The 18,762-nt window shown below is 54.9% G+C and overlaps 1 protein-coding gene across 5 annotated transcripts; it reads right to left on the reverse strand.

The window, feature by feature from the left end:
• Positions 1-3,154: 3,154 nt before the first annotated feature.
• On the reverse strand, positions 3,155-15,272 carry EN1 (engrailed homeobox 1). 5 transcript variants are annotated; one of them, XM_077320310.1, is made up of 4 exons: positions 15,051-15,147; positions 11,673-11,744; positions 8,656-9,710; positions 3,155-4,238 (listed from the first exon to the last, which is right to left on the reverse strand). In XM_077320310.1, exons 3-4 carry the CDS (start codon positions 9,572-9,574, stop codon positions 3,805-3,807), a joined length of 1,353 nt encoding a protein of 450 aa, XP_077176425.1. In that variant the 5' UTR covers positions 9,575-9,710; positions 11,673-11,744; positions 15,051-15,147; the 3' UTR covers positions 3,155-3,804. The 5 variants fall into 5 exon arrangements, with proteins under 5 accessions (XP_077176425.1, XP_077176427.1, XP_077176423.1 ...); XM_077320312.1 differs by lacking the exon at positions 11,673-11,744 and having other exon boundaries at positions 9,031-9,710; positions 15,090-15,272; XM_077320308.1 differs by lacking the exon at positions 11,673-11,744 and having other exon boundaries at positions 15,090-15,240.
• Positions 15,273-18,762: the final 3,490 nt, after the last annotated feature.

Consider the following 18,762-nt stretch of genomic DNA (forward strand, 5'->3'; position numbering starts at 1 on the left):
GGGGTTGGAAGGGTAGGAATTTCCCGGGTGATGAGCAATTCCCATGGCTTGAAGGCTAGGGGTATTTGAAACGAGATTTGTCACAGTGATTCCTTGTTTGAAGTTGTCAGTTGGGAGGTAGGACCTCTGTCTTGCTGGTAACCGAAAAGTCTTGTGGGCAGAACTCTGGGGTCGAGGCCCTCTAGGTCTCCCCCAGGTTTCTGGTCCATCCTAAGGAGAGGGATAGAAGGCCTCCGAGGCTAAGCAGCCCCCGGGACTGCTGGCATCAATTCAGTGCGGCAAAACAGTCTTTGTGGTCATTTTAAATTAAAGGCTGCTCCCCTCTTTATCCCCTCATCACCTTTCCAGGACTCTGGCCCCTTTCTTCCATCTCACCTGTATGCTGTGATAAAAGGTGTCTTGTACCCCCAGGGACCCGTGGAAGAAGAACATGACCCTGAGACTGTCTCTCGCGGCCGAGTCATGACGGATTCCCGATCGGCACCCTGCAAACAGCCCAGCGCCAGAAGACAGCAAATGACGGGGCACCAGTCCCGATCGGTCCACCTTACCCTCTTCACGGGGCCAGCTCAAATGAGGGGAGGGATGGGGACAAAGGCCAAGGATGCGTGGCCGGAATTCAGCCACAATTCCACCCCCAACCCCCACCCCACCCGGCTGCTGCCTCGTCCGTCTAGCCTAGGAAAAGACCTCGCCCCGGCTTCTGCCACATTTAAAAACAGTAGTTGGGAGGTCACTTCTAACAACCCCAAGGGTTAAAGTAAGCTCTGCCGAACTGGGCAAAGTATCTACCCCCTTCCCCCCCCAGTACATTCGTGATATTAAGGGTTGCCTTATTCGGAATATCCCTCTATGTACTGAGCCTAGGATCCAAAGACACAGGGGCCAGGCGCTTTTTAAAAAGGAAAGCACAACGTTCGCAAGGCTTCTCTCTCACTCGCCCACAGACACCCAGCGGCATTTTCTCCTCGGCACTCAGATCCCCGCTCTTCACGCCGGCCTCCTAGAAGCCCCAAATCAGGACGCGTAATGCACAAGTCAGGCGGTGCTCCTAAGCACCCCTGGGAGGAGCAGGTGCCACGGGGATCGGGGGAGGGGGGCTGCGTCTGAGGAGTCCTGCTGGGGCAGAAGGACTCCCTTGGCCTCGCCCTCGGGCCGGTCGGTGTCCCAGGAGCTCTGGAATCCACGGCCGGACTCACCCATTCTCATGCCAGCAAAACGTTCCGAAGGAAAGCAGGGGCCAGAATCGAAGCCTGCCGCTTGATTTCGGTGGGGGGAACGGAAGTGCATTTTAAATGAACCGGATTTAGGAGAGGTTAACTCGGGCTGGATCGTGTCCCTTCTTCCCTATAATTTATTGCATTTCCTGCCATCCTTAACATCATGTGGGTGGTGGTGGTGGACAACAAAGCTAGTTAAAAGAAGGATGGCTTGTTTAATAATTTCTTCCATCTCAGTCGTGTTTAATGTACATACAAATAAATAAAGGAAAAGAAAGACGGGAAGTGAAAGTATTCTTGTTGTTGTTACTGGTGTGTTGCCTCTGAAGGCTGATAAAGGGGCTCAAAGGGGCTCAAAGGGTAACTGCACTCTGGCTCAAGAAAGCTGAAGCCAAAACACATTTCAAGGGCTTTCAGGTGCCGCTAAACCAGACTCTGTCATGCGTTGCCTGAAATACACTCGCAGAGTTGCCTAATAATAATAACAACAACAACAGAAAACTAAGAATACTATCCCAGCTCGGCAGTTATTCGGAAATAAGTCTCACGGGTGTTTTTATTGGGTGAGGACCGCAGGTCTCGGAAATCAATGGGATTTACTCCTGAGTGGCTGTGTTTAAGGATATCCTGCAAGGAAGGAAGGAAGGAAGGAAGGAAGGAAGGAAGGAAGGAAGGAAGAAAGGAAGAAAGAAAGAAAGAAAGAAAGAAAGAAAGAAAGAAAGAAAGAAAGAAAGAAAGAAAGAAAGAAAGAAAGAAAGAAAGAAAGAAAGAAAGAAAGAAAGGGGGCTGGCTTGTCGGTCACACCCTGATGCCCGTCAGGTTCTTGGCCATTTCACAGGAAGGCCAAATGAACGTGGAGCTGGCCATTCTCGCGATGTCTCCAAGCAAATTAAAACCGGTTTCTGCTCTTAATAACGTTGGTCTGCCGGAGTGTGAGGATTTCTCCACCTGCTCCTCTCGGTTAGTTCAAATGGCCGGCTTCATGGGGTTGGGAAGTCTCTGAGAAAGACAGACGGCAGCCTCCCAGTTGAGGTCGGCAGGAAGAAGGAGGGGCCGAATTTACTTCTCTACGCAAACAAAAAAACAAACCAAAAAACCTCCCCCAAAACACCAAGGCAATGGCTGCTCGAGGAAGGCAGAGGAGGGAAAGCAATTCCGCGCACCCACACGCACACTCACACGCACACACACACACTCAGCCCTCTATTCATTATGCCCTGCTGCTAAGCAACCGTCTGCAAAGTACTGATCATTTTCCACTCCCCCCCCCCCCCTTCTGCCTCTATGGCTCTTCCTGGAAAAAGAAGCCTCGGTGGAAATTCAATATGATTTTGGATGCGAGGCAGGGAGCTGTCAGACAAATTTCTTCCCGGCACATCCTGGAACTAGAAGGAGTCAGAATTATTTCCTGACATGATTATGCATTTATCCTATATGTATGTGGGTAGGCACAGGCACGTACAAGCGCGGGGCCTGTCTTTAACCATTTCCGCGCATGCAGCCCCGCGAAAACGGGGGGGGGGGGTGTTGTCCCTCCGTGAACCCAGGGCCTGGCGTGGCCTGGCCTGACCTGGCGGGGAGCCGCGCGGATGCTGATGGGACCCGCGGGGCTGGTTTCCCCAAGGAGAGGCCCGGAGGCTCCCTGTCTGCAGCTCTGCTCCCACGGGCTTGCTGGCCAGGCCTCTCTGCGCTGTTGCCCGTTGCCCTGCCTGGCCTCAACTCCTTTCCCTGCAACTAGCTCTTTTGGAGCAGTGGCGAGAACGCGGTCGGAAAGAAACATCGGCGGACCCCTTTTGCGCTTAGGAGAGAGAGCGGTCAGGTAAAAATAAAACCCAAAACGATCGAAAAGAATGGGATTTTTTTAAAGGGGGGGGGGGGGCTAGAGGAAACGCAGAGCGGGGCGGAGATGGGGGAAGAATTACAAGCGGCCTGTATCCTGAACACAATCTACACTTTATTTCAGACTACAGATTTCTGAACATAAGAAAAAAATCTTTGGCTTGCAGCAAGGGGTTCAGTCTCGCAGTCTGTGGGTCCTATTGATATTGTTCTTCCTCGGGGCCGTTGGGGGGGATGAGAAAGAACAGCACACGCACGCACCAAAGAAAGAGAGAAATGCACACACGGGAACCCACAGGGCGGCCCAGTCAGGGCGGGTCGGACGGCGCCTTGGAGACGCAGAGGCGCAGAGAGGCTGGGGGGGGGGGGGAGCCCAAGGTGAGAAAGGAAACAAACGAGGACAAAAGAAGGAGCGGAGGAGAGAGAGAGAAAGAGCCGCAGCTCCACAGCGGAGCCAACAGAAAACGCTACACAGCATCAGTAATTTTTTTCCTTACCTGAAATTAAATATATACAAAGTCATACGACGTTTGGCTATATAGATAATTTTTTTTGTAAGTGTTCTGGGTTTGTTGTTTTGTTTTTAAATCGGAATCCTTATAACTATGAATAGACGATAAATCTGATTCTTTATTAATATTATTATTATCTTAAATAGCACCCTTCTAAGTCCCTCTCCAGCGTGGCGGTGAAAAAGACCTTGGTGTGTGTCCGTGGGTTCCCAAGTGTCCCGTCTGTCTCTCGTTTAATCACACGGTCCTTGGCCTCGTCCGCGGCGACCCGGTCCCTGGCCACCGCCACCAGCAAGAATAAGAATAATTAATAATACTAGGGGTGGGGGGTGGCCCGGCGGGGCGGCCTTCAGTCCACTCTCCTCTTTGTCCTGGATGGTGGTCGTGGAGTGGTTGTAGAGTCCCTGGGCCATGAGGTGGAGGGCCAGGCCGTTCTTGATGCCGGTGGCCTTCTTGATTTTGGCGCGCTTGTTCTGGAACCAGATCTTGATCTGCGACTCGTTGAGGCTGAGCTCCTGGGCCAGCGTCTGCCGCCGCTGCTCGGTGATGTAGCGGTTGGCCTGGAACTCCGCCTTGAGTCTCTGCAGTTGCTCGGCCGTGAAGGCCGTCCGCGGCCTCTTGTCCTCCTTCTCGTTCTTCTTCTTCTTCAGCTTCCTCGTGCGCGGACCTGCAGGCGGCAAGAGAGAGACGCCACACGCCACACGCACAAGACGGGGGAAAGGTGGGTGGGGGGAGGGAGGGACAGAGGGGGGAAGGGGGACAGCGTGGCTGGGTCAGCAAGGGGCCCCCCAAAACAGCACTCCTCTCGGCGCAGCGGCGAAGCGTCATGGCGTCGCAGGGCTCAAAAGAGTCCCCCCACCCCCAGTCCGGAAGGCATCTCTGGCCACCCCATCGCCTTCTCGGTCCGCCCAGGGAAAACCCACCCACCTCCAGCCTCCCCAGTGCATGCAGGCGGTCCCACGGGCCTGAGTCCCCAGTCCAGCGGCGCAGAGGTTCGTGCAGCCTAGCCAGAGGGGGACGGATCCTGAGGAGATCCCGCCAAAACTGGGAGGGGGGAAGGAGAGCGAGAGGACCCCCACTTCTGCCTCGGCTGGCCTTGGTCCCGGCCTGGGCCCTGAATCGAAACTCGGCGGGCACCAGGCAGGGACCCAACCCCCCCCCCCCCAACTTCCGGCTCCCTCCGCAGCACAAGAGAAGCAGTCAACCGTATTGGGGGGGGGGGGGGTAAGATCTATCTGCTTGTCAAACTCGGCGGGACTGGACTGCATCCCGCATCTGCAATGAGGCCTGTCACTTCGGGCCTTTCCCCAAAACGCCTCAGCTTAAAAGACATTTTTCTCTTAAAGGCAAAGCAGCTGAATTGGTGGCAAATGCTTCCCAAGAAACATGGTCGTGGGGGGGGGGGGCTTAGGCGCCGCTTCCTTTCCTCCCCCCCCCCCATGTATTGCCGTTTCTGCATATAAATTATTTCTGCAAAAGTTTCCAGTGTTAACAGAGAGGCCTCTCCCTGCCCTACAGTATATTCATAAGGGAAGTGAGAGAAGTCTAACATATATATAGATATATATATATATATCCCCCCAGGCTCGCAAAACAGATAAACAGTCTTGCCAGGGCCTCAAGAGTTAAAAAGTGTTAGGAAACCCACGCAGGCACACAGGCGCGCACACACACACACATACACACCAGGAAGTTCGGAACCCCTTTCCCAACGTCATGCATCTTCCAAGGGTGCGCATATTGAGGAACATTTGAAACCCACAAGGGTAGGTTCCCATGGGCTTGGACGAGAGTTTTTCAGAGGCATTATGAAGACCAAAGGGAAACAGGGGCCCAGGAAGAAGCTGGGGCTGGCGGGTGGGATAAGGGGGAAGACAGCGAGCCCGAAGTCCTTCGCTTTCGTTTTGTATCAAACTGCAGCTAAGTGGATCCTGCCGGCCCTCACCTGCGCCTCTACGTTATGGCCAGCCTTGGGTTTCAAGGTTTCGATCCAGTGAGAAAACCAAAGGTTGTTGGATGAACTCAGCCCTTCGATCAGCAAACAGGGGGCTTCATTTCCTTTTTAAAAAATACTGACGTGTAGATCTATTTTTAAAAGACAAGAACTGGGCCATTATTGCAATAATAGTGCCCATCCAGTTTAGACACGAGGCCAGCTGTGGGTCAGCCGCAGGCACTCATTTTTGCAGTGGGACAAAACAGGGAATGTCAAACTGTCCCGCGCATGACACCCGAGGAGACAGAAGGGCCCCGGGCCCCGAGCTCCTCCACTCGCTGTGTGGACTCCCAGCATGTTCCACTGCGCCAGGCGGGCCTGCTCAGAAGTCAGTCGCACGCTGTGCAATGTCACTTACTCTCAGGAAAGCGCGCCTGGGATTGCAGCTTTACATGGAGGGGGGAAGGAGTCCCAGGAAACAGCAGGGATCTGGACCAGCCACCAAGACACTGTTCCTCCCCGACCTGGTGCCACAGTACAGGGGCGACACAGTCTTCTCTCACCATCTTTGCCCAGGAAGCATCGTCCCGGCTGATGGGCCAACCTGCTCCGACCCTGTCGGGCTTCGGGAGGGACTGAAATGGACTGTTTGGTTGCTGCCTTGAGTGTTAACAACCGCCAGCTGAGCCTGCCTTCCCGAACTCAGGGAGCTCAGGCCGAAGAAAGCCTACCAGCTACTCCGCCAGCCTTACAATGCCGATCCTGAGCCCTGAGCAGGCCGGCCAGAGCAACCATCAGGATTCTACTTTCCTTTAACGGGGGGGGGGGAGAAAAAAGATCACAACATAGGAGGAGGGATTGCGGGGTCACTCCAACAGAGCCAGGCTGCATATCGGGCAATCGCGCCTGTCCAGGATGGCAAATAACGCCTGCTGTATTTTTCCGGAGATAAGGGGGCTGCTGATCGAGTAGGACCATGTATTGATATTACATGCTGTGTAGGAAATATATATATACATACACACATTTGTATGTATCTATTTATATATTTATTTGTATATATTGCATCATGTAAAATATATCTAAAAATAGACACAAGGCTCTTTTGGAAAGCCTTCTCCTTTCTGCTTTGCTGAAGGTATTTTAAATACGACCTATTTTACGAAAGGAAGTCAGGATCCCAGTTTTTAAATATCTTTTAAATGATCTTTCTTTTAAAATAAAAATAAGACACTCTCTTGAACTGGAGCGTTCTGGTCGGAAGCTATCTCCGGCCATGGGGACATGGCGTATGTTCACTGCCTCCTTTCAAGAATGTGTTTACAAAATCCAAAGAGGGGGGGAACATTTAAAAAATGGACTGCTGAAAGAAAAAGAGCCCTCCTGATTTCAGCTTCGGGAGCTCCCTGGCAGCGTTCGGGCCGGGCACGCTGAACAAAGGCCGGGAGAGGGGAGCCGCGAGTAGGCCCACGGTTGCCTCCCGGGCTGGCGGCCTTCAGCCTTCGCGCCAGACATCTTCGACCTGGGACGGAGTCCTCCAGGGGCCAGCGAAGGAACACGAGAAGCTCGCCCCCCCCCAAAAAAAAAAGCCCCAAGGTTTTTCTGCTTCCCCCGCAGTTCCAAGAGGGCTGCTTTGCCCCGGGTGTGGCTCGGCCGGGCTGGCCGCTGCTCGGCTCGGGGAAGGCGGGCGGGCCTTGCAGGAGCCAGCAGGGGCTGCTCGCCTGTCTGTGGGGATAGCCAAGGGAGACAAGGCCGGCGCCGGCAGCCGCTTTCGGGGTATTCTGCAGGGTGGGTTGGGGGAGCAACGCAGAAGCAAATCCCGGGACTGGCTGGCAGATCGGAAGGAAGGAAGAGGGAAGGAAGGAAGGAAGGAAGGGTGAGCTGACAGCTCAATCACTCCCGCAGGCCAGCAAGTCAATCAAAGTGGCTTTTCGGCGTCTCCGGGAATGGGGAGGTGTCAGGCGCGGGTGCTGCGATCGAGATGGCCGGCGCTGATAGCGGCCCAGATTGATCAATGGCCGGCGGCCCAGAGGGCCTCAGCGCTCCACACGGAGCCGCCGCCGCCCGCCTCCTGGCCAGCCTGGACCCCGCCGCAATCCGCCGCCCCGCACCTCCTTCTCCAGCCATGGTCCGAAAGCGGCTGCCTTGCTGGACTCCGCCGGCTGAGCGTGCGAGCGAGCAAGCGAGCGAGCAAGCGACCTCTGGGCCCGGCGCCGTGAGCAGCCCTGCTCGGGAGCCAGGCAAACCCTCCTGGAAAGCGGCTCCCCTTGGAGCCGAGGAACGGACGGACGAAAGGAGCCTGGAGCGAGGCCCCCGAGGGCCGGCCTTCCCCACACAACCGCAACGCCAAGAGGCCTCGAGGTGGCCTCCATCGCGCCCCTCCATCTTCTTTTGCATTTTCCACACACACACACACCCGCACGCGAACACACAGGCACACTCACACAGAGGCAGTTTCCTACAAGCGCAGTCCCCCCCCCCCACACACACACACATAGTGAAAGGACCCCGAACGTGGCGTCTCTCCCTCCAGCCCGGCCAGTCCGCTGCCTGAGACCCAAAGGCTGCCCAGAGACCCTCCCAAAACGGGCATCCGACCTCCAGAGTCTGGCTGGCGGGGGAGGGCCGGGTGGGCCGCCGGACTCCTCTGCTTCTAGGCCGGTCGGGGGCGAGGGGGAGGCAGCGGGAACTGGCGAAGAGCTCAAGGCGGATGACCGGGGCGAAACGCCTTCGGACTCGGGGCGGCCTCCTGCGCATGGGCCCTTTGCTGCCCCTCCAGTTCTGCTTCTGCCCCTGACCCCCACAGCGCCCTGGCCCAGGCAAGGGTCAACTCCAGAGATGCAAGGAGAGCCAGGGCGAGCTGTCCGGTTTGCAGAAGCCACGCAGCACTGCCGCTGCAGCCGCATCCCTGGTATCTCGGAAGCAAGTTCCCCAGCTCCATGGAGGTGTCACCTCCCTCCCTCCCTCCTGCCACCCATTCACGAAGCAGCAGGTTGCAGCCGCTGCGCGCCCTTCCCGGAGAGTAAGCCCTGGAGGACACAAGGGCGCTTGCTCACGAGTAGACCTGCCCAGAGCAACACAATCATCACACACGGGGTGGGGTGGGGTAGGGGGTTGTGGATCTGGAGGCACGGACGAGGATCCTTACCCGAGGATGGTCTGTCTGAATACCTAGTGCAGTACACCCAGGCAGGCCATACCAGCGGCTGTTGGCAGTCGCTCTTGACCACGGCTCCTCCATTATTGGAGCCCATGAGCAGGATGGCGGGGTTGGCGTGCTCCCCATACTTCGCCGGGTTAGTTCCACTCCCTTCCGAGCAGGAGGAGGAGGAGGAGGAGGAAGAGGAGGAGGAGGAGGAGGAGGAAGAGGAAGGGGGCTTGGCCGTCCCTACTGCTGCCGCCGCGGCGGGGCTTGCTTTGGAGGCCGTGGAGGAGCCGTCGGGGTTCCCGGGCGGCTCGCCGCTAAGGAGAGAGGAGGCCGGGTTGGGGGGCCTGCCGAGCAGAGGGTTGACATTTTCTCTACCTGAGCTGGCCCCGCGATCGAGGGCTCTGTCCCGGCCGCCGCCGCCGCCCCCTCCTCCTCCACCTCCTCCTCCTCCCGTCGGTGTCCCCGCGAGGATCAAGAGCTGCTCTTTCTTGCAGCCAAAGTCCGGCCTCAGGATGTTGTCGATGAAAAAGTTGGTGGTGCGGTGCTGCGGCGGTGGCGGCGGTGGCGCTGGTTGCTGCTGCTGGTGCTGCTGTTGCTGCTGCTGGGGCGGCGGTGGCGGTGGCCGTGGCTGGGGAGGCGGCTGCTGCTGGTGCTGGGGCGGATGGTGGTGATGGTGGTGGTGGTGGTGGTGGTGGTGGTGATGCGGGTGGTGGGGCAGCGAGACCAGGCAAGGTGCGGCCGGGGACAGGGGAGCCGGGCTGGGTGATACAGCTGCACTCTCGCCGTCGCTGCTGCTGCTGCCGCCGCCGCCGCTGGCGCTGCTGGTGGGGCTGGCGCTGGCGCTGCTGGTGCTGGTGGCGTGGCTGGCCGGCGGCGGAGCGGGGTCGCGGAGGCTTTTACTGTCCGTCTGCTCTTCCATAGTCAGCCGCCAGCTCCGGAGCTCGCCGCCTCGGCTCTCCCCTCCCCGCTCCGCAGGGTTTTGTCCGTTCGCGCAAAAACAAAAGAAATCTCCAAATGCAAAATCCAATCCACTTGTTGTTGGCTTGCAGCGGGTCCTAGAGAGAGATATCCAAAGACTCAGACATTTGGAGGGTTTCGCTTTTTTTGCAGTTATCTTATATTTCCACTCTCTCTCTCTCTCTCTTTCTTTCAACCCCTTCGTTAAAAAAAAGATCAAAACAAAACCAGCCCCCCAAACCCCGCCCCCTGCCCCCCAAGTCTTCTCACAATCTACCCATCTTTCTCCACAGGCGGCAGCTTTGGGGCTTCCCCAAGTGTCAGAGTCCGCTTTGCCCAGGGATCAGCCTTGGCAGATGCTTTAATCGCCAGTTTGCACGTGCATATTTTCCCACACACGCACACACCTTTCCCCCCCCCCAAAAAAACACCTCTCTCTTAAAAAAAAAAACAGCTCCGATCTTGCAACAAACTCTCCCTAAAAATCTCTCAGCCACACTTTTTTCATTCCAACCGGAAGCACGTGAGGATGGCCCGCACGTGGAAAGCACCAATGAGCAGCCGAAGAACTCTGTGACGCCCCTGACGTCAGCCAATGGGCAGCCCTGCAACTTTGCAGCGACGTTCGCCGAGGGGCCGGCTCCTTCAGAGGCAGCTTTGCGCTTGCCTTTGCGCATCCCGTCCCGGAGCCCCGCTCCGCCTGGAGAAGGTCCCGGTCCTCAAAAAAAATCACCAGCATAGATAATCCACCCCCCCCCCCAATTCGATAGGACGGCCGAGTACGTGCACCTCCTGTAAGGACAGGGACTGAAGCCCTTTCCCTATGTGCTTTTTCCAGTGGACCAATATTGAAGTTCTTCACAAGATCGTCTTCATATATAAAAAAAGAAAAGAATCAGCCTAGTCCACGAGGGAGGGGGAAACACACATACACACTTGTGTATATGTATATGTATATGTATATGTATATGTATATGTATATGTATATGTATATGTATATGTATATGTATATGTATATGTATATGTATATGTATATGTATATGTATATGTATACATACATATATACATACATATATACTTTTTTCATATATATATATACTTACTGTATATATATATATATATATACTTACATATATACATACACACACATGTATGTACGTATATATGTATACATCTATCTCCAAGGGTCACAACGTCTGAGATCAAGATTCAAACAAATGTCTCACTTGATTCTGATGATTTTTTGGTTCCATGCCTGGTCTGTTTCACACACACGTTAACCAGTTTTTAAAAACTTCACCCATCTAGACAGTTTGGGGTGGGGGGTGGGGGTGGAGGGAGCCATGGGGGACACGGGACAGGATCCAGCATAGTTCAGTTTGCCTGGTCTCCCATCAATTTAAAAAGCACTCGATTTGTGCCCGTTTCCTTTGGCCTGGAGAAGGATCTCGGATCTCTGGAAACCCCACAGTTGGGGGCTAGTTGGGTGAACTCTGTCAAGATGTCCATGCATTCCTTTAATTGTGTCAACCCTGTCCCTACGAGGGCTATATTCGCAGATTAACAGGTGGGATTAAGTGCCTCTTCAAAACAACAGGCTGTATTTTTAGGAAAGCCCGTGGATGAACAGACAGTTGTAAAAACCACACGTTTATCAGCCGCTTGGTCTTTGCAAGTGAGCTGCCAGTGTTTTAAACACACACAAACATACTATGAATACCTCACCCTCCATCTCCTGCGCCCAAATCTTTCATCCCCACCAAACCCAAACTGACTTCCTGCAGTTTATTCAGGGACAGAGTCATCCTTTGTAAACAACGAGAGCCGACGGCCACTCTTGCTCCTTCTTCGCACTAGGCTGCTCTCTAGTATAATATTCGCGTTGCTTTATTCATTTTGCATGGATCATTTAATTGTTTGCAATAATCCCCCTCCCCCAGCAACTGTGCTGCTCTGAAATATTGGAATGGAGTATTTAATGGCCAGCGACTGGCGAGGGTGGGTGGGAAGGGACGCCCGGGGCCACCGCGGTGGCGATTTATTGGGCCGGAGGTTTTTACCTTTCAAGGACGCAGCGCCTGTTTCAGGTATTCATAAACATTCTTAGACAGCAGGTTGAAAGACCTGCGAACCTGTTTACAAAAGAAAAAAGCTGGCGTCACGTGACTTGATTCTTATTCCGCCTTCCTCAAAGGAACTCTCGTTTCCCCCCTCTCTACCCCCCTTCTTCTTTTTTTTTTTTTTGCAGATCGATTTTCTAATTGACAAATCGTTTCAACTCCAAATCTGCTTTCTGTGGGTGAAAAGCGAGGGGGGGGGGAAAGAGAATCTAGAGGTGCTTCGTCTCCCAAACAGGGCTCCAAATGATTTGAAAGCGGGGGACAGTGAGGACGGGGCAAATGTTTCTGATTCACTGAAGGAAGGCCTTCCGTAAATCTCTAGCCATTGCGGACCGACTGAGACAGAGGGATTAGAAGGCCTTGCTTTCCCAAACTGGAAGAATCAACTTTCAAAGCGGCAGAAGAAGAAGAAGAAGAAGAAGAAGAAGAAGAAGAAGAAGAAGAAGAAGAAGAAGATATAAACGCACCCGAGAATCCACCAGTGCCGAACCCTCCACCCGCCTCTCTCTCACCCCCCACCCCTCAAGAAATGAGTGATCTGGCCATTCCCAATCCCGCTCCTTTAGTCGCCCCTAAAATTGGGCGGCGGGGGGGGGGATATATTTGAGTTTGCAAAAAGTAAGGGGGAGGGGGGAAATTGAAATCTTTATCCCAAAAGCGAGCGTGGGTACTTAATTAAATTCTAATTAGGACACTATCAATATCCCATTTAGCGGCGTAGCCTTTGTGTGCCGCGGTCCCTTTCAGCGCCGTAAATGGGGGGCCGCCGCCTTATCTCGCCTGCAAAGCGACGCCTTGAGAAGGGCTGCGAAAGATAATTTATAGGTTTTAATTACTCTTCATTCCGCCTGATCAGCTTGGCGTTCATCAGAAGACGGCGAATAAAACCTGGTCAAAAAGCACTGTCACTATTCCCTGGCACGGCGCTTAATCAAAGTAAGCAGGGCCCCTATTACACGCTGCGCGCCTCTCCACGTAATTTCCCAGCTGCTGATAAAGCTGGTTGAATAATGCTGCAGTCCTTCGGAGACACCATTTACAGAAATGACTTTATTGACGGCTTAACGTCGGTAATTCATTTTACCTTTCATGGAGTGGGAGCCCGGATTTGTTACAGTAATGGGATGATAAATGCGCTGGCGGACCCATAGCTTTGATTAGGCACTGGAAGAAATGCGTGCGCGCGCGTGCACACACACACACATACACACACACACACGAGACACCATACCAAAATGGGCTCAAACTGGGCAGCGAGCAAGTTGGCCAAAAAAAAAAGAAGAAGAAGAAGAAAAGGAAAGGTAAAGGGGGGGGAGGAGACCCAATGAAACTGCCCCATGGCCAGGCAGCACTAAGGAAGCAGGAGTAGAGAACTTCCACCGCTTACCTGCGGGGTTGAACAGGTTCCCTCCCGCCTTCCCCCGGGGAAAGGGCAGGCGAGTCGGGGGGGGGGAATGCCCCTCCTGTATAGGCATCTACCAGGCCTGGATTCTTGCGACTGTCAGGGGGGAGGATGCAGGAGAAGGGAGATCCCCAATGCAGGAAGGGGCAAATCTTCTGAACTGGGGGGGGGGTAATCTTTTGTCATTCCCTAATAAACAGTTGTTGTAAGACACTAAGGAGGGGAGAGAAACCCGAGTCTCAGAGCAGAAACTTAAAGTGTCCTGCTTTATTTATTCCTCCCTGTTTGTGGCCTCATTTGTAGACCCCTGGATGTTTGTCAAAAGGAGGGAAAAGAGGATTTATAAATCTTGAATTTATATCCGTATTATTATTATAACATTACATTATTATCGATCGCATTATTGTTACTTTTCAAGGAGCTAGGATTGCTTTTGGGGTTGTCCCCCCTTTCACCCTCCCCCTCTTATAGGTGATGAGTCCTAAACCTTTGCTTCGAAGCTACACATCATCTTAAATCAAAATCAAGTCACAGTAACAGCTCTTAGGCACGTAGTTAGAAATTCAATTGAAGGTTGATTTATTCTCTCTTTGTTTTGTGCCACTTTTATTTCTCTCAGTTGTATTTTAAGCATAATATACGTAAAGTTTCGTTGCAGTCGCAACACTGGCGTAGGCAATTTTTTTTGTGTGTGAGAGGTTTGGGATATTGTTGAACAGAGGGTGTGTGTGTTTTAAAGCACTGCGGGAATACTGAAGGTGAGTGATGGCGTCGCAGGGAAACAAGGGGAAGTGATGGCAGAGCTTCCTTTTCCCGAGTTTACCTGGGAGATATACATAGATAGATATACATGACACATTCACACACACATATATATATCTGGGAGATATATGTGTGTGTACATACACACATGTATCCATCTGCGTGTGGGCATACCTGCCTCACCGACCATTCTTCCCTGTGCGTGCCGAGCCTTCTGTCTGACTGCTCGGCCCTGTCTGTTTGGGAAGCATACATGTATCTCGCCGTCTTTCCTATCCACGCCGGTAATCCTATTTCTGGGGCCAGATCGGATCTCACGGGGGCCTTTGGTGAAGGACATAAATGAGTTGTTGCAATACAATAGATCCCATCCTTCCTACAAGGACCGGCTGACCAGCCGTTTTGTTACCACTGAATGCCAATGGGGTTCTCTTGCACGTGCGGCATTATGATGGCGAGTGGGAAGGTCAGCGCTCCGTCCCGGGGTCCCCCAAGCCTATAGAGCCACTGGAATGCGCAGGGATCCCACGTCAGGGCACCTGACAATCTCCTCGAGGGATGAATTCAATTAGTGATGCTGAGGGTCAGGAGTCCTGGCGTCGAGGCTGGAGAGGGCCATCTGGGCTAGGTCAACTGCCAGAGGTCCGGTCCTGAAAGCGGGGATGGGGAGGAGCAGACAGTCGCCCCCCCTGTCTAACTGCAAGGCCCAGGTTGACCTAGCTGGGGGTGGGGGATGGGGTTATTGGAGGGGGCGGTCAGCCACACTGGAGAGCTCCACAGCCCTCGGGTCTTCCTAGGCCACTTCCAGGCTAGCAGCGGGACTGGATAGTAAACCCCCCCCCACAGATATATGTGGGGCCCTGCTATCTAATTTCAGAAGGTTGACCCTTTAAGGTGCAGCGCTCCTCCTTCCCCAAACGTATGGCGGGAGACACAGAGTCGGCCAGCGATCCTGATCGTCGCTGTCTCCCCAGCAAGACGGGAGTCAGTATCCTGAACGGCAGAGTGGCGTCGGTGCGGTTGCAAAAACCTCAGCGCCTTCTTTCCCCCAGGAACGGGCTTTCCACCGGATCGGCGTTCCTTCTCCTTCCGAGGGGAAGAAAGCCCCCTCCTCTCCCACCCGCCTGCCCGCCCCCTCCGCCTCCCCTCCCTACCTCTCTCCGGAAGCGGGCAGAGCCACCTGAGCGTGCTACCTTGCCGTGGCCACAGGAAATAGCTCTTCCTCGGCTCGCCTTTCCGACGGGGAGGGCATCGGAAGGGAGCCCGGCCACATCCTCCTCCTCCTCCTCCTCCACCACCAACGCCGCCGCCGCCTCCGAGCGGCGGGTCCTGCCGCCCCGGGCCATCGAGATTCGCTTGGTCGGGCCAGACGGGCAGGTCCTTTGCCGGGTCTGTGGCGCCTCGCCTGCCCTAGAATGAGGCTGGATCTCTGGGGAGCCGCAGGGGGTGGGGCAGGGAGCGTGGCCGTCTCAGGAGGGCTGGGCAACCGAGAGCTGTCTTGCTCATCGAGCCGGGCCTTCCCGGAGAGTTTGGTTCCGGCTTGGGAGGATAGGGAGAGCGGATGGCTGGGGGGGGGGGGGGGGAAGGAGCCAATGGATTTCCCTGGGGGCTTTGGCCTCCGGTCTGGAGGGTGCTGACTAGATGGCGGAAGCTTTGAATCCCTCCCCTGCAGCGGCCTGAGGTTGAGGGGAGGGGGGCAACTGGCTCTCCCACTACCCTCCCCCCCCCGAAATGCAAGGGTGTCTGTCTGGGGCTTCATAATGGGCCAGGAATACCTTTGCAATGACTTATTTCGGTATGACAGGAGAAGAAGGTGCCCTCCCCACCCACACACCCCCGACAGTTGAAGGAGAAAAAGATGCCTTTGTTCCCGCCACGGAAAGTTTCAGCCACTTCCACAGCGAGGAATGCAGCCCCTTACCCCAAGCCTTTCTCCCGGCAAAAGTTTAAATCGCCTCTTCGCCAGCTGCAGGTGTGCTACTCGGGGTCTACACACATCTGTGGGGTTGGGAGGCAGCTGCCCTTGGGGAATGCTGGCCAAGGGACCGGGTGGATGGATGGATGGATGGATGGATGGATGGATGGATGGATGGATGAGAGAGAGAGAGAGAGAGAGAGAGAGAGAGAGAGAGAGAGAGAGAGCATGTTAACAAATTTCATTGAGAGCGCACATGGGGATTCCACACAGGATTCCACCTGAAAGGAAGGGGAAACTCCTCTTCCGATGAAGAATTGTTTTGCGAACTAGACACCGTCAGGGAGAGAGGACCGCAGAAGGCCAAATCTCTGCGCCCAGGCACTTCCTGCCAGGGGTTGGCCTGGCCCAAGCGGCTTCACTGCAGGATCGCGCCCAGCGCCCCTCAAGGAATCCACAGATGCTCGAGCCCATTCCTTGCCTACCTAGCAGCCCCTTCAGTCAGAAGACTGGTGGGGGGTGACTGCGTAGGATGCCGATGTCTAAGGAGCGCCCTGTCTGGCCACGAGAGAATGAAAGGCGAGGGGCGGGCGGGGGACTCCTGGCTCTCTCGAAGGGCCAGGGGAGCCGGCCGTGAATGCGACCATAGCCTTAACGTCCTCGCCGCACACTTCCAGCCCTGTCCGAATCCACCTGAACACATAATATAGCAATAAGCACTCGTTGGTTGGACAGATCCGTATCTGCCTGGATAGACAGAGAGGCACGGGAGATATGAATCGATCCGTCAGGTATAGGTGGATAAAGTCTGTCTGCACAACAGGCAAGGACGTGAGAAAGAACATCTCCATCCAAGAGGGACGTGCTAATTGCCAGAATCCAGCCATGCCGCTTAGGAACCGGCGACCTTCTCTCCCTTAAGCTCTCCCTCCAGCCCATCCAGGATCGCTGCTGGCTTGGCCACTAGCGCAGTCAGGATCACACGCATACTGGGACGCCCCCCTCCCACACCCACACACCCACACACTGTCTCTGCCGGGAGCTTGATGGCTTAGCTGACATGCGGTCAGCTTGAGCCAGAGCTGCCTTTGGGAGTTCTAGATGGGTGTAGCTCTAAGGTTTCGATGTGTCCCTGAACAAGCAGCGTAGCAAGAAAAGCTCCATTGCCTGGGTGGGGTTTAATTCCGAGGTGACAGGTTCAGGATCGGGCGCAATTAATATCTAATGTTTTGTGGATCGAGTTGTAACACTCTCCTCCCCCACCCCTCCACAAACACACGCACATGCGCCCGACAGTATTTGGCTGCCGCTAGGATCCCTCGTTGCCTCGAGAGAAGTTGCGGGCACCGATTCAGCCCAGGGTTCTGGGCATTAGTGGACCGGGGCTCCCACCCGGGGGCTCCACACTCGCCTTGCTTCCTCCGAAACCCGCCTTGCGAGGCTGCGGGAGGGCAGGGACGGAGGGGATCTTTCGGCCCTCCTTCTTCCTGCCACGGAGGGAGAAAACTGGAGGCACGGCCAGGAAAATTCCTCATGCAATCCAGGAGGCTTCCCGAAGAGGCGCCCCTCCGTTTCCCTCCTTGCCGGCCAGCCAGCCCGCCAGCCGTAGGGGGTAGTTGGTTGCATCCATCTAAACAGACCCCTAGAGCAGACCCACATATCCACAGATGGGCGGAAACGCTGCAGGAAGAAGGCCCGCGTGTGTTTTCCCAGGGCAGGGACCCGATCCCAGATTCAGAAAAGTCACTTTTCCCGGGGAGAGGGGGAAATGGTCGCAATCCGGTTTAGAAAGACCTTTTAAGGATATAGCCCCCCCCATACACACACACACACACACACACACACTTACACCCTCATGCAGACACAAATGGACTGCTTTGATCCGCACACCTGCCTCCTGGTTCGCCAACCGGGTCCGTGAGCTTGGGGGAACCCAGACACTCTGCTAGAACCAGAATGGCCACCGGCTTGAGCCTGGCAAGAGGGCCTCCTGGAGTGGAGTCGGGCTGGCACCTGAAGGGAGGGCAAAGGCTTCTTAGTAATCATAGGAGAGGGAGAGAAGCTGTTTTTGAAATTTATACATACCCTGTTTTTCACTACCCGGTGGAATCACAAAGGAGTGTCCCTTCCTCTCCCCAAAATAGACACCCTTTGAGGCAAGTTAGGTTGAGAGAGCTCTGAGAGAACTGCTCTATGAAAACATCTCTAAGAGAACTGTGACTAGCCCAAGGTCACCCAGCTGGCTGCATGTTCTCCAGATCAGGCCACACGTGACACCACATTGGTAGAAGTGGTAGTAGTACTACTAGGAGACTGTGAGCAAAGACGGGGCAAGGGGGGGGAGTTCTAGCTTCTCCCATCTTCTTTTTGAAACCTGTTTCTGCGCACTCTTTATTGCAGGCCGCCCCTGTGTCACCCTGGCCCGAGCAGAACCCAAGGACAAGGACAAGCTGAGGACAGCTGAGGAGACCAGCCGGGGCGGCTGCGATCCATAGTAATCGCTGAGTCCTCCAGCCCACCCGGTTTGTTAATATGATGTAGAGCAATAAGATTGGGGGGGGGAGAAGAAAGGAGTGGGGTGAGGGCCCTGATGGTCGGATCTGTCTCCCGGTGTGTGTGTGGGGGGGGTGTCACCAATTCTTCCCTCCCACCTGCCCGGAGTTCTAGGCAGACAATCGGCCTCGGCTCTCTCAGGTAGCCGCTTTGGCCGCAGAGGAACTGAGATCCCGCCAAACCGTTTGGGAGAGGGTGCTGGGGGTGGGGGGCGCTTTCCACAAACCAAGCCAGACCCAGTTCTCAGGGAGTCCGTTCGGTGCTGACCTGACACAGATTCCCGGTCCCTTCGGAGGGTTCCCTTGCTGACCCAGAAGGGGTAATGGAAGGTAAAGGTTGCGGAGGAAAGAGGCTGGGGGGGGGGGGGCTGGATGCCAGCCGGGGTCCAGACTCCTCTT

The sequence above is a fragment of the Paroedura picta genome, chromosome 2 (genome assembly GCF_049243985.1).
Source record: "Paroedura picta isolate Pp20150507F chromosome 2, Ppicta_v3.0, whole genome shotgun sequence".
Lineage (NCBI taxonomy): Eukaryota > Metazoa > Chordata > Lepidosauria > Squamata > Gekkonidae > Paroedura > Paroedura picta.

What these genes read in the sequence shown, in the direction of transcription:
- EN1 (XM_077320308.1), bottom strand. Translation starts at nt 15,169, where the DNA reads ATGTGGCCGGGCTCCCTTCCGATGCCCTCCCCGTCGGAAAGGCGAGCC. An exon ending in TTTCCTGTGGCCACGGCAAG is followed by an intron (nt 9,711 to 15,089) that starts GTAGCACGCTCA and finishes ATCTCTCTCTAG; the next exon opens with GACCCGCTGCAAGCCAACAA. An exon ending in TTCAGACAGACCATCCTCGG is followed by an intron (nt 4,239 to 8,655) that starts GTAAGGATCCTC and finishes TGCCGCCTGCAG; the next exon opens with GTCCGCGCACGAGGAAGCTG.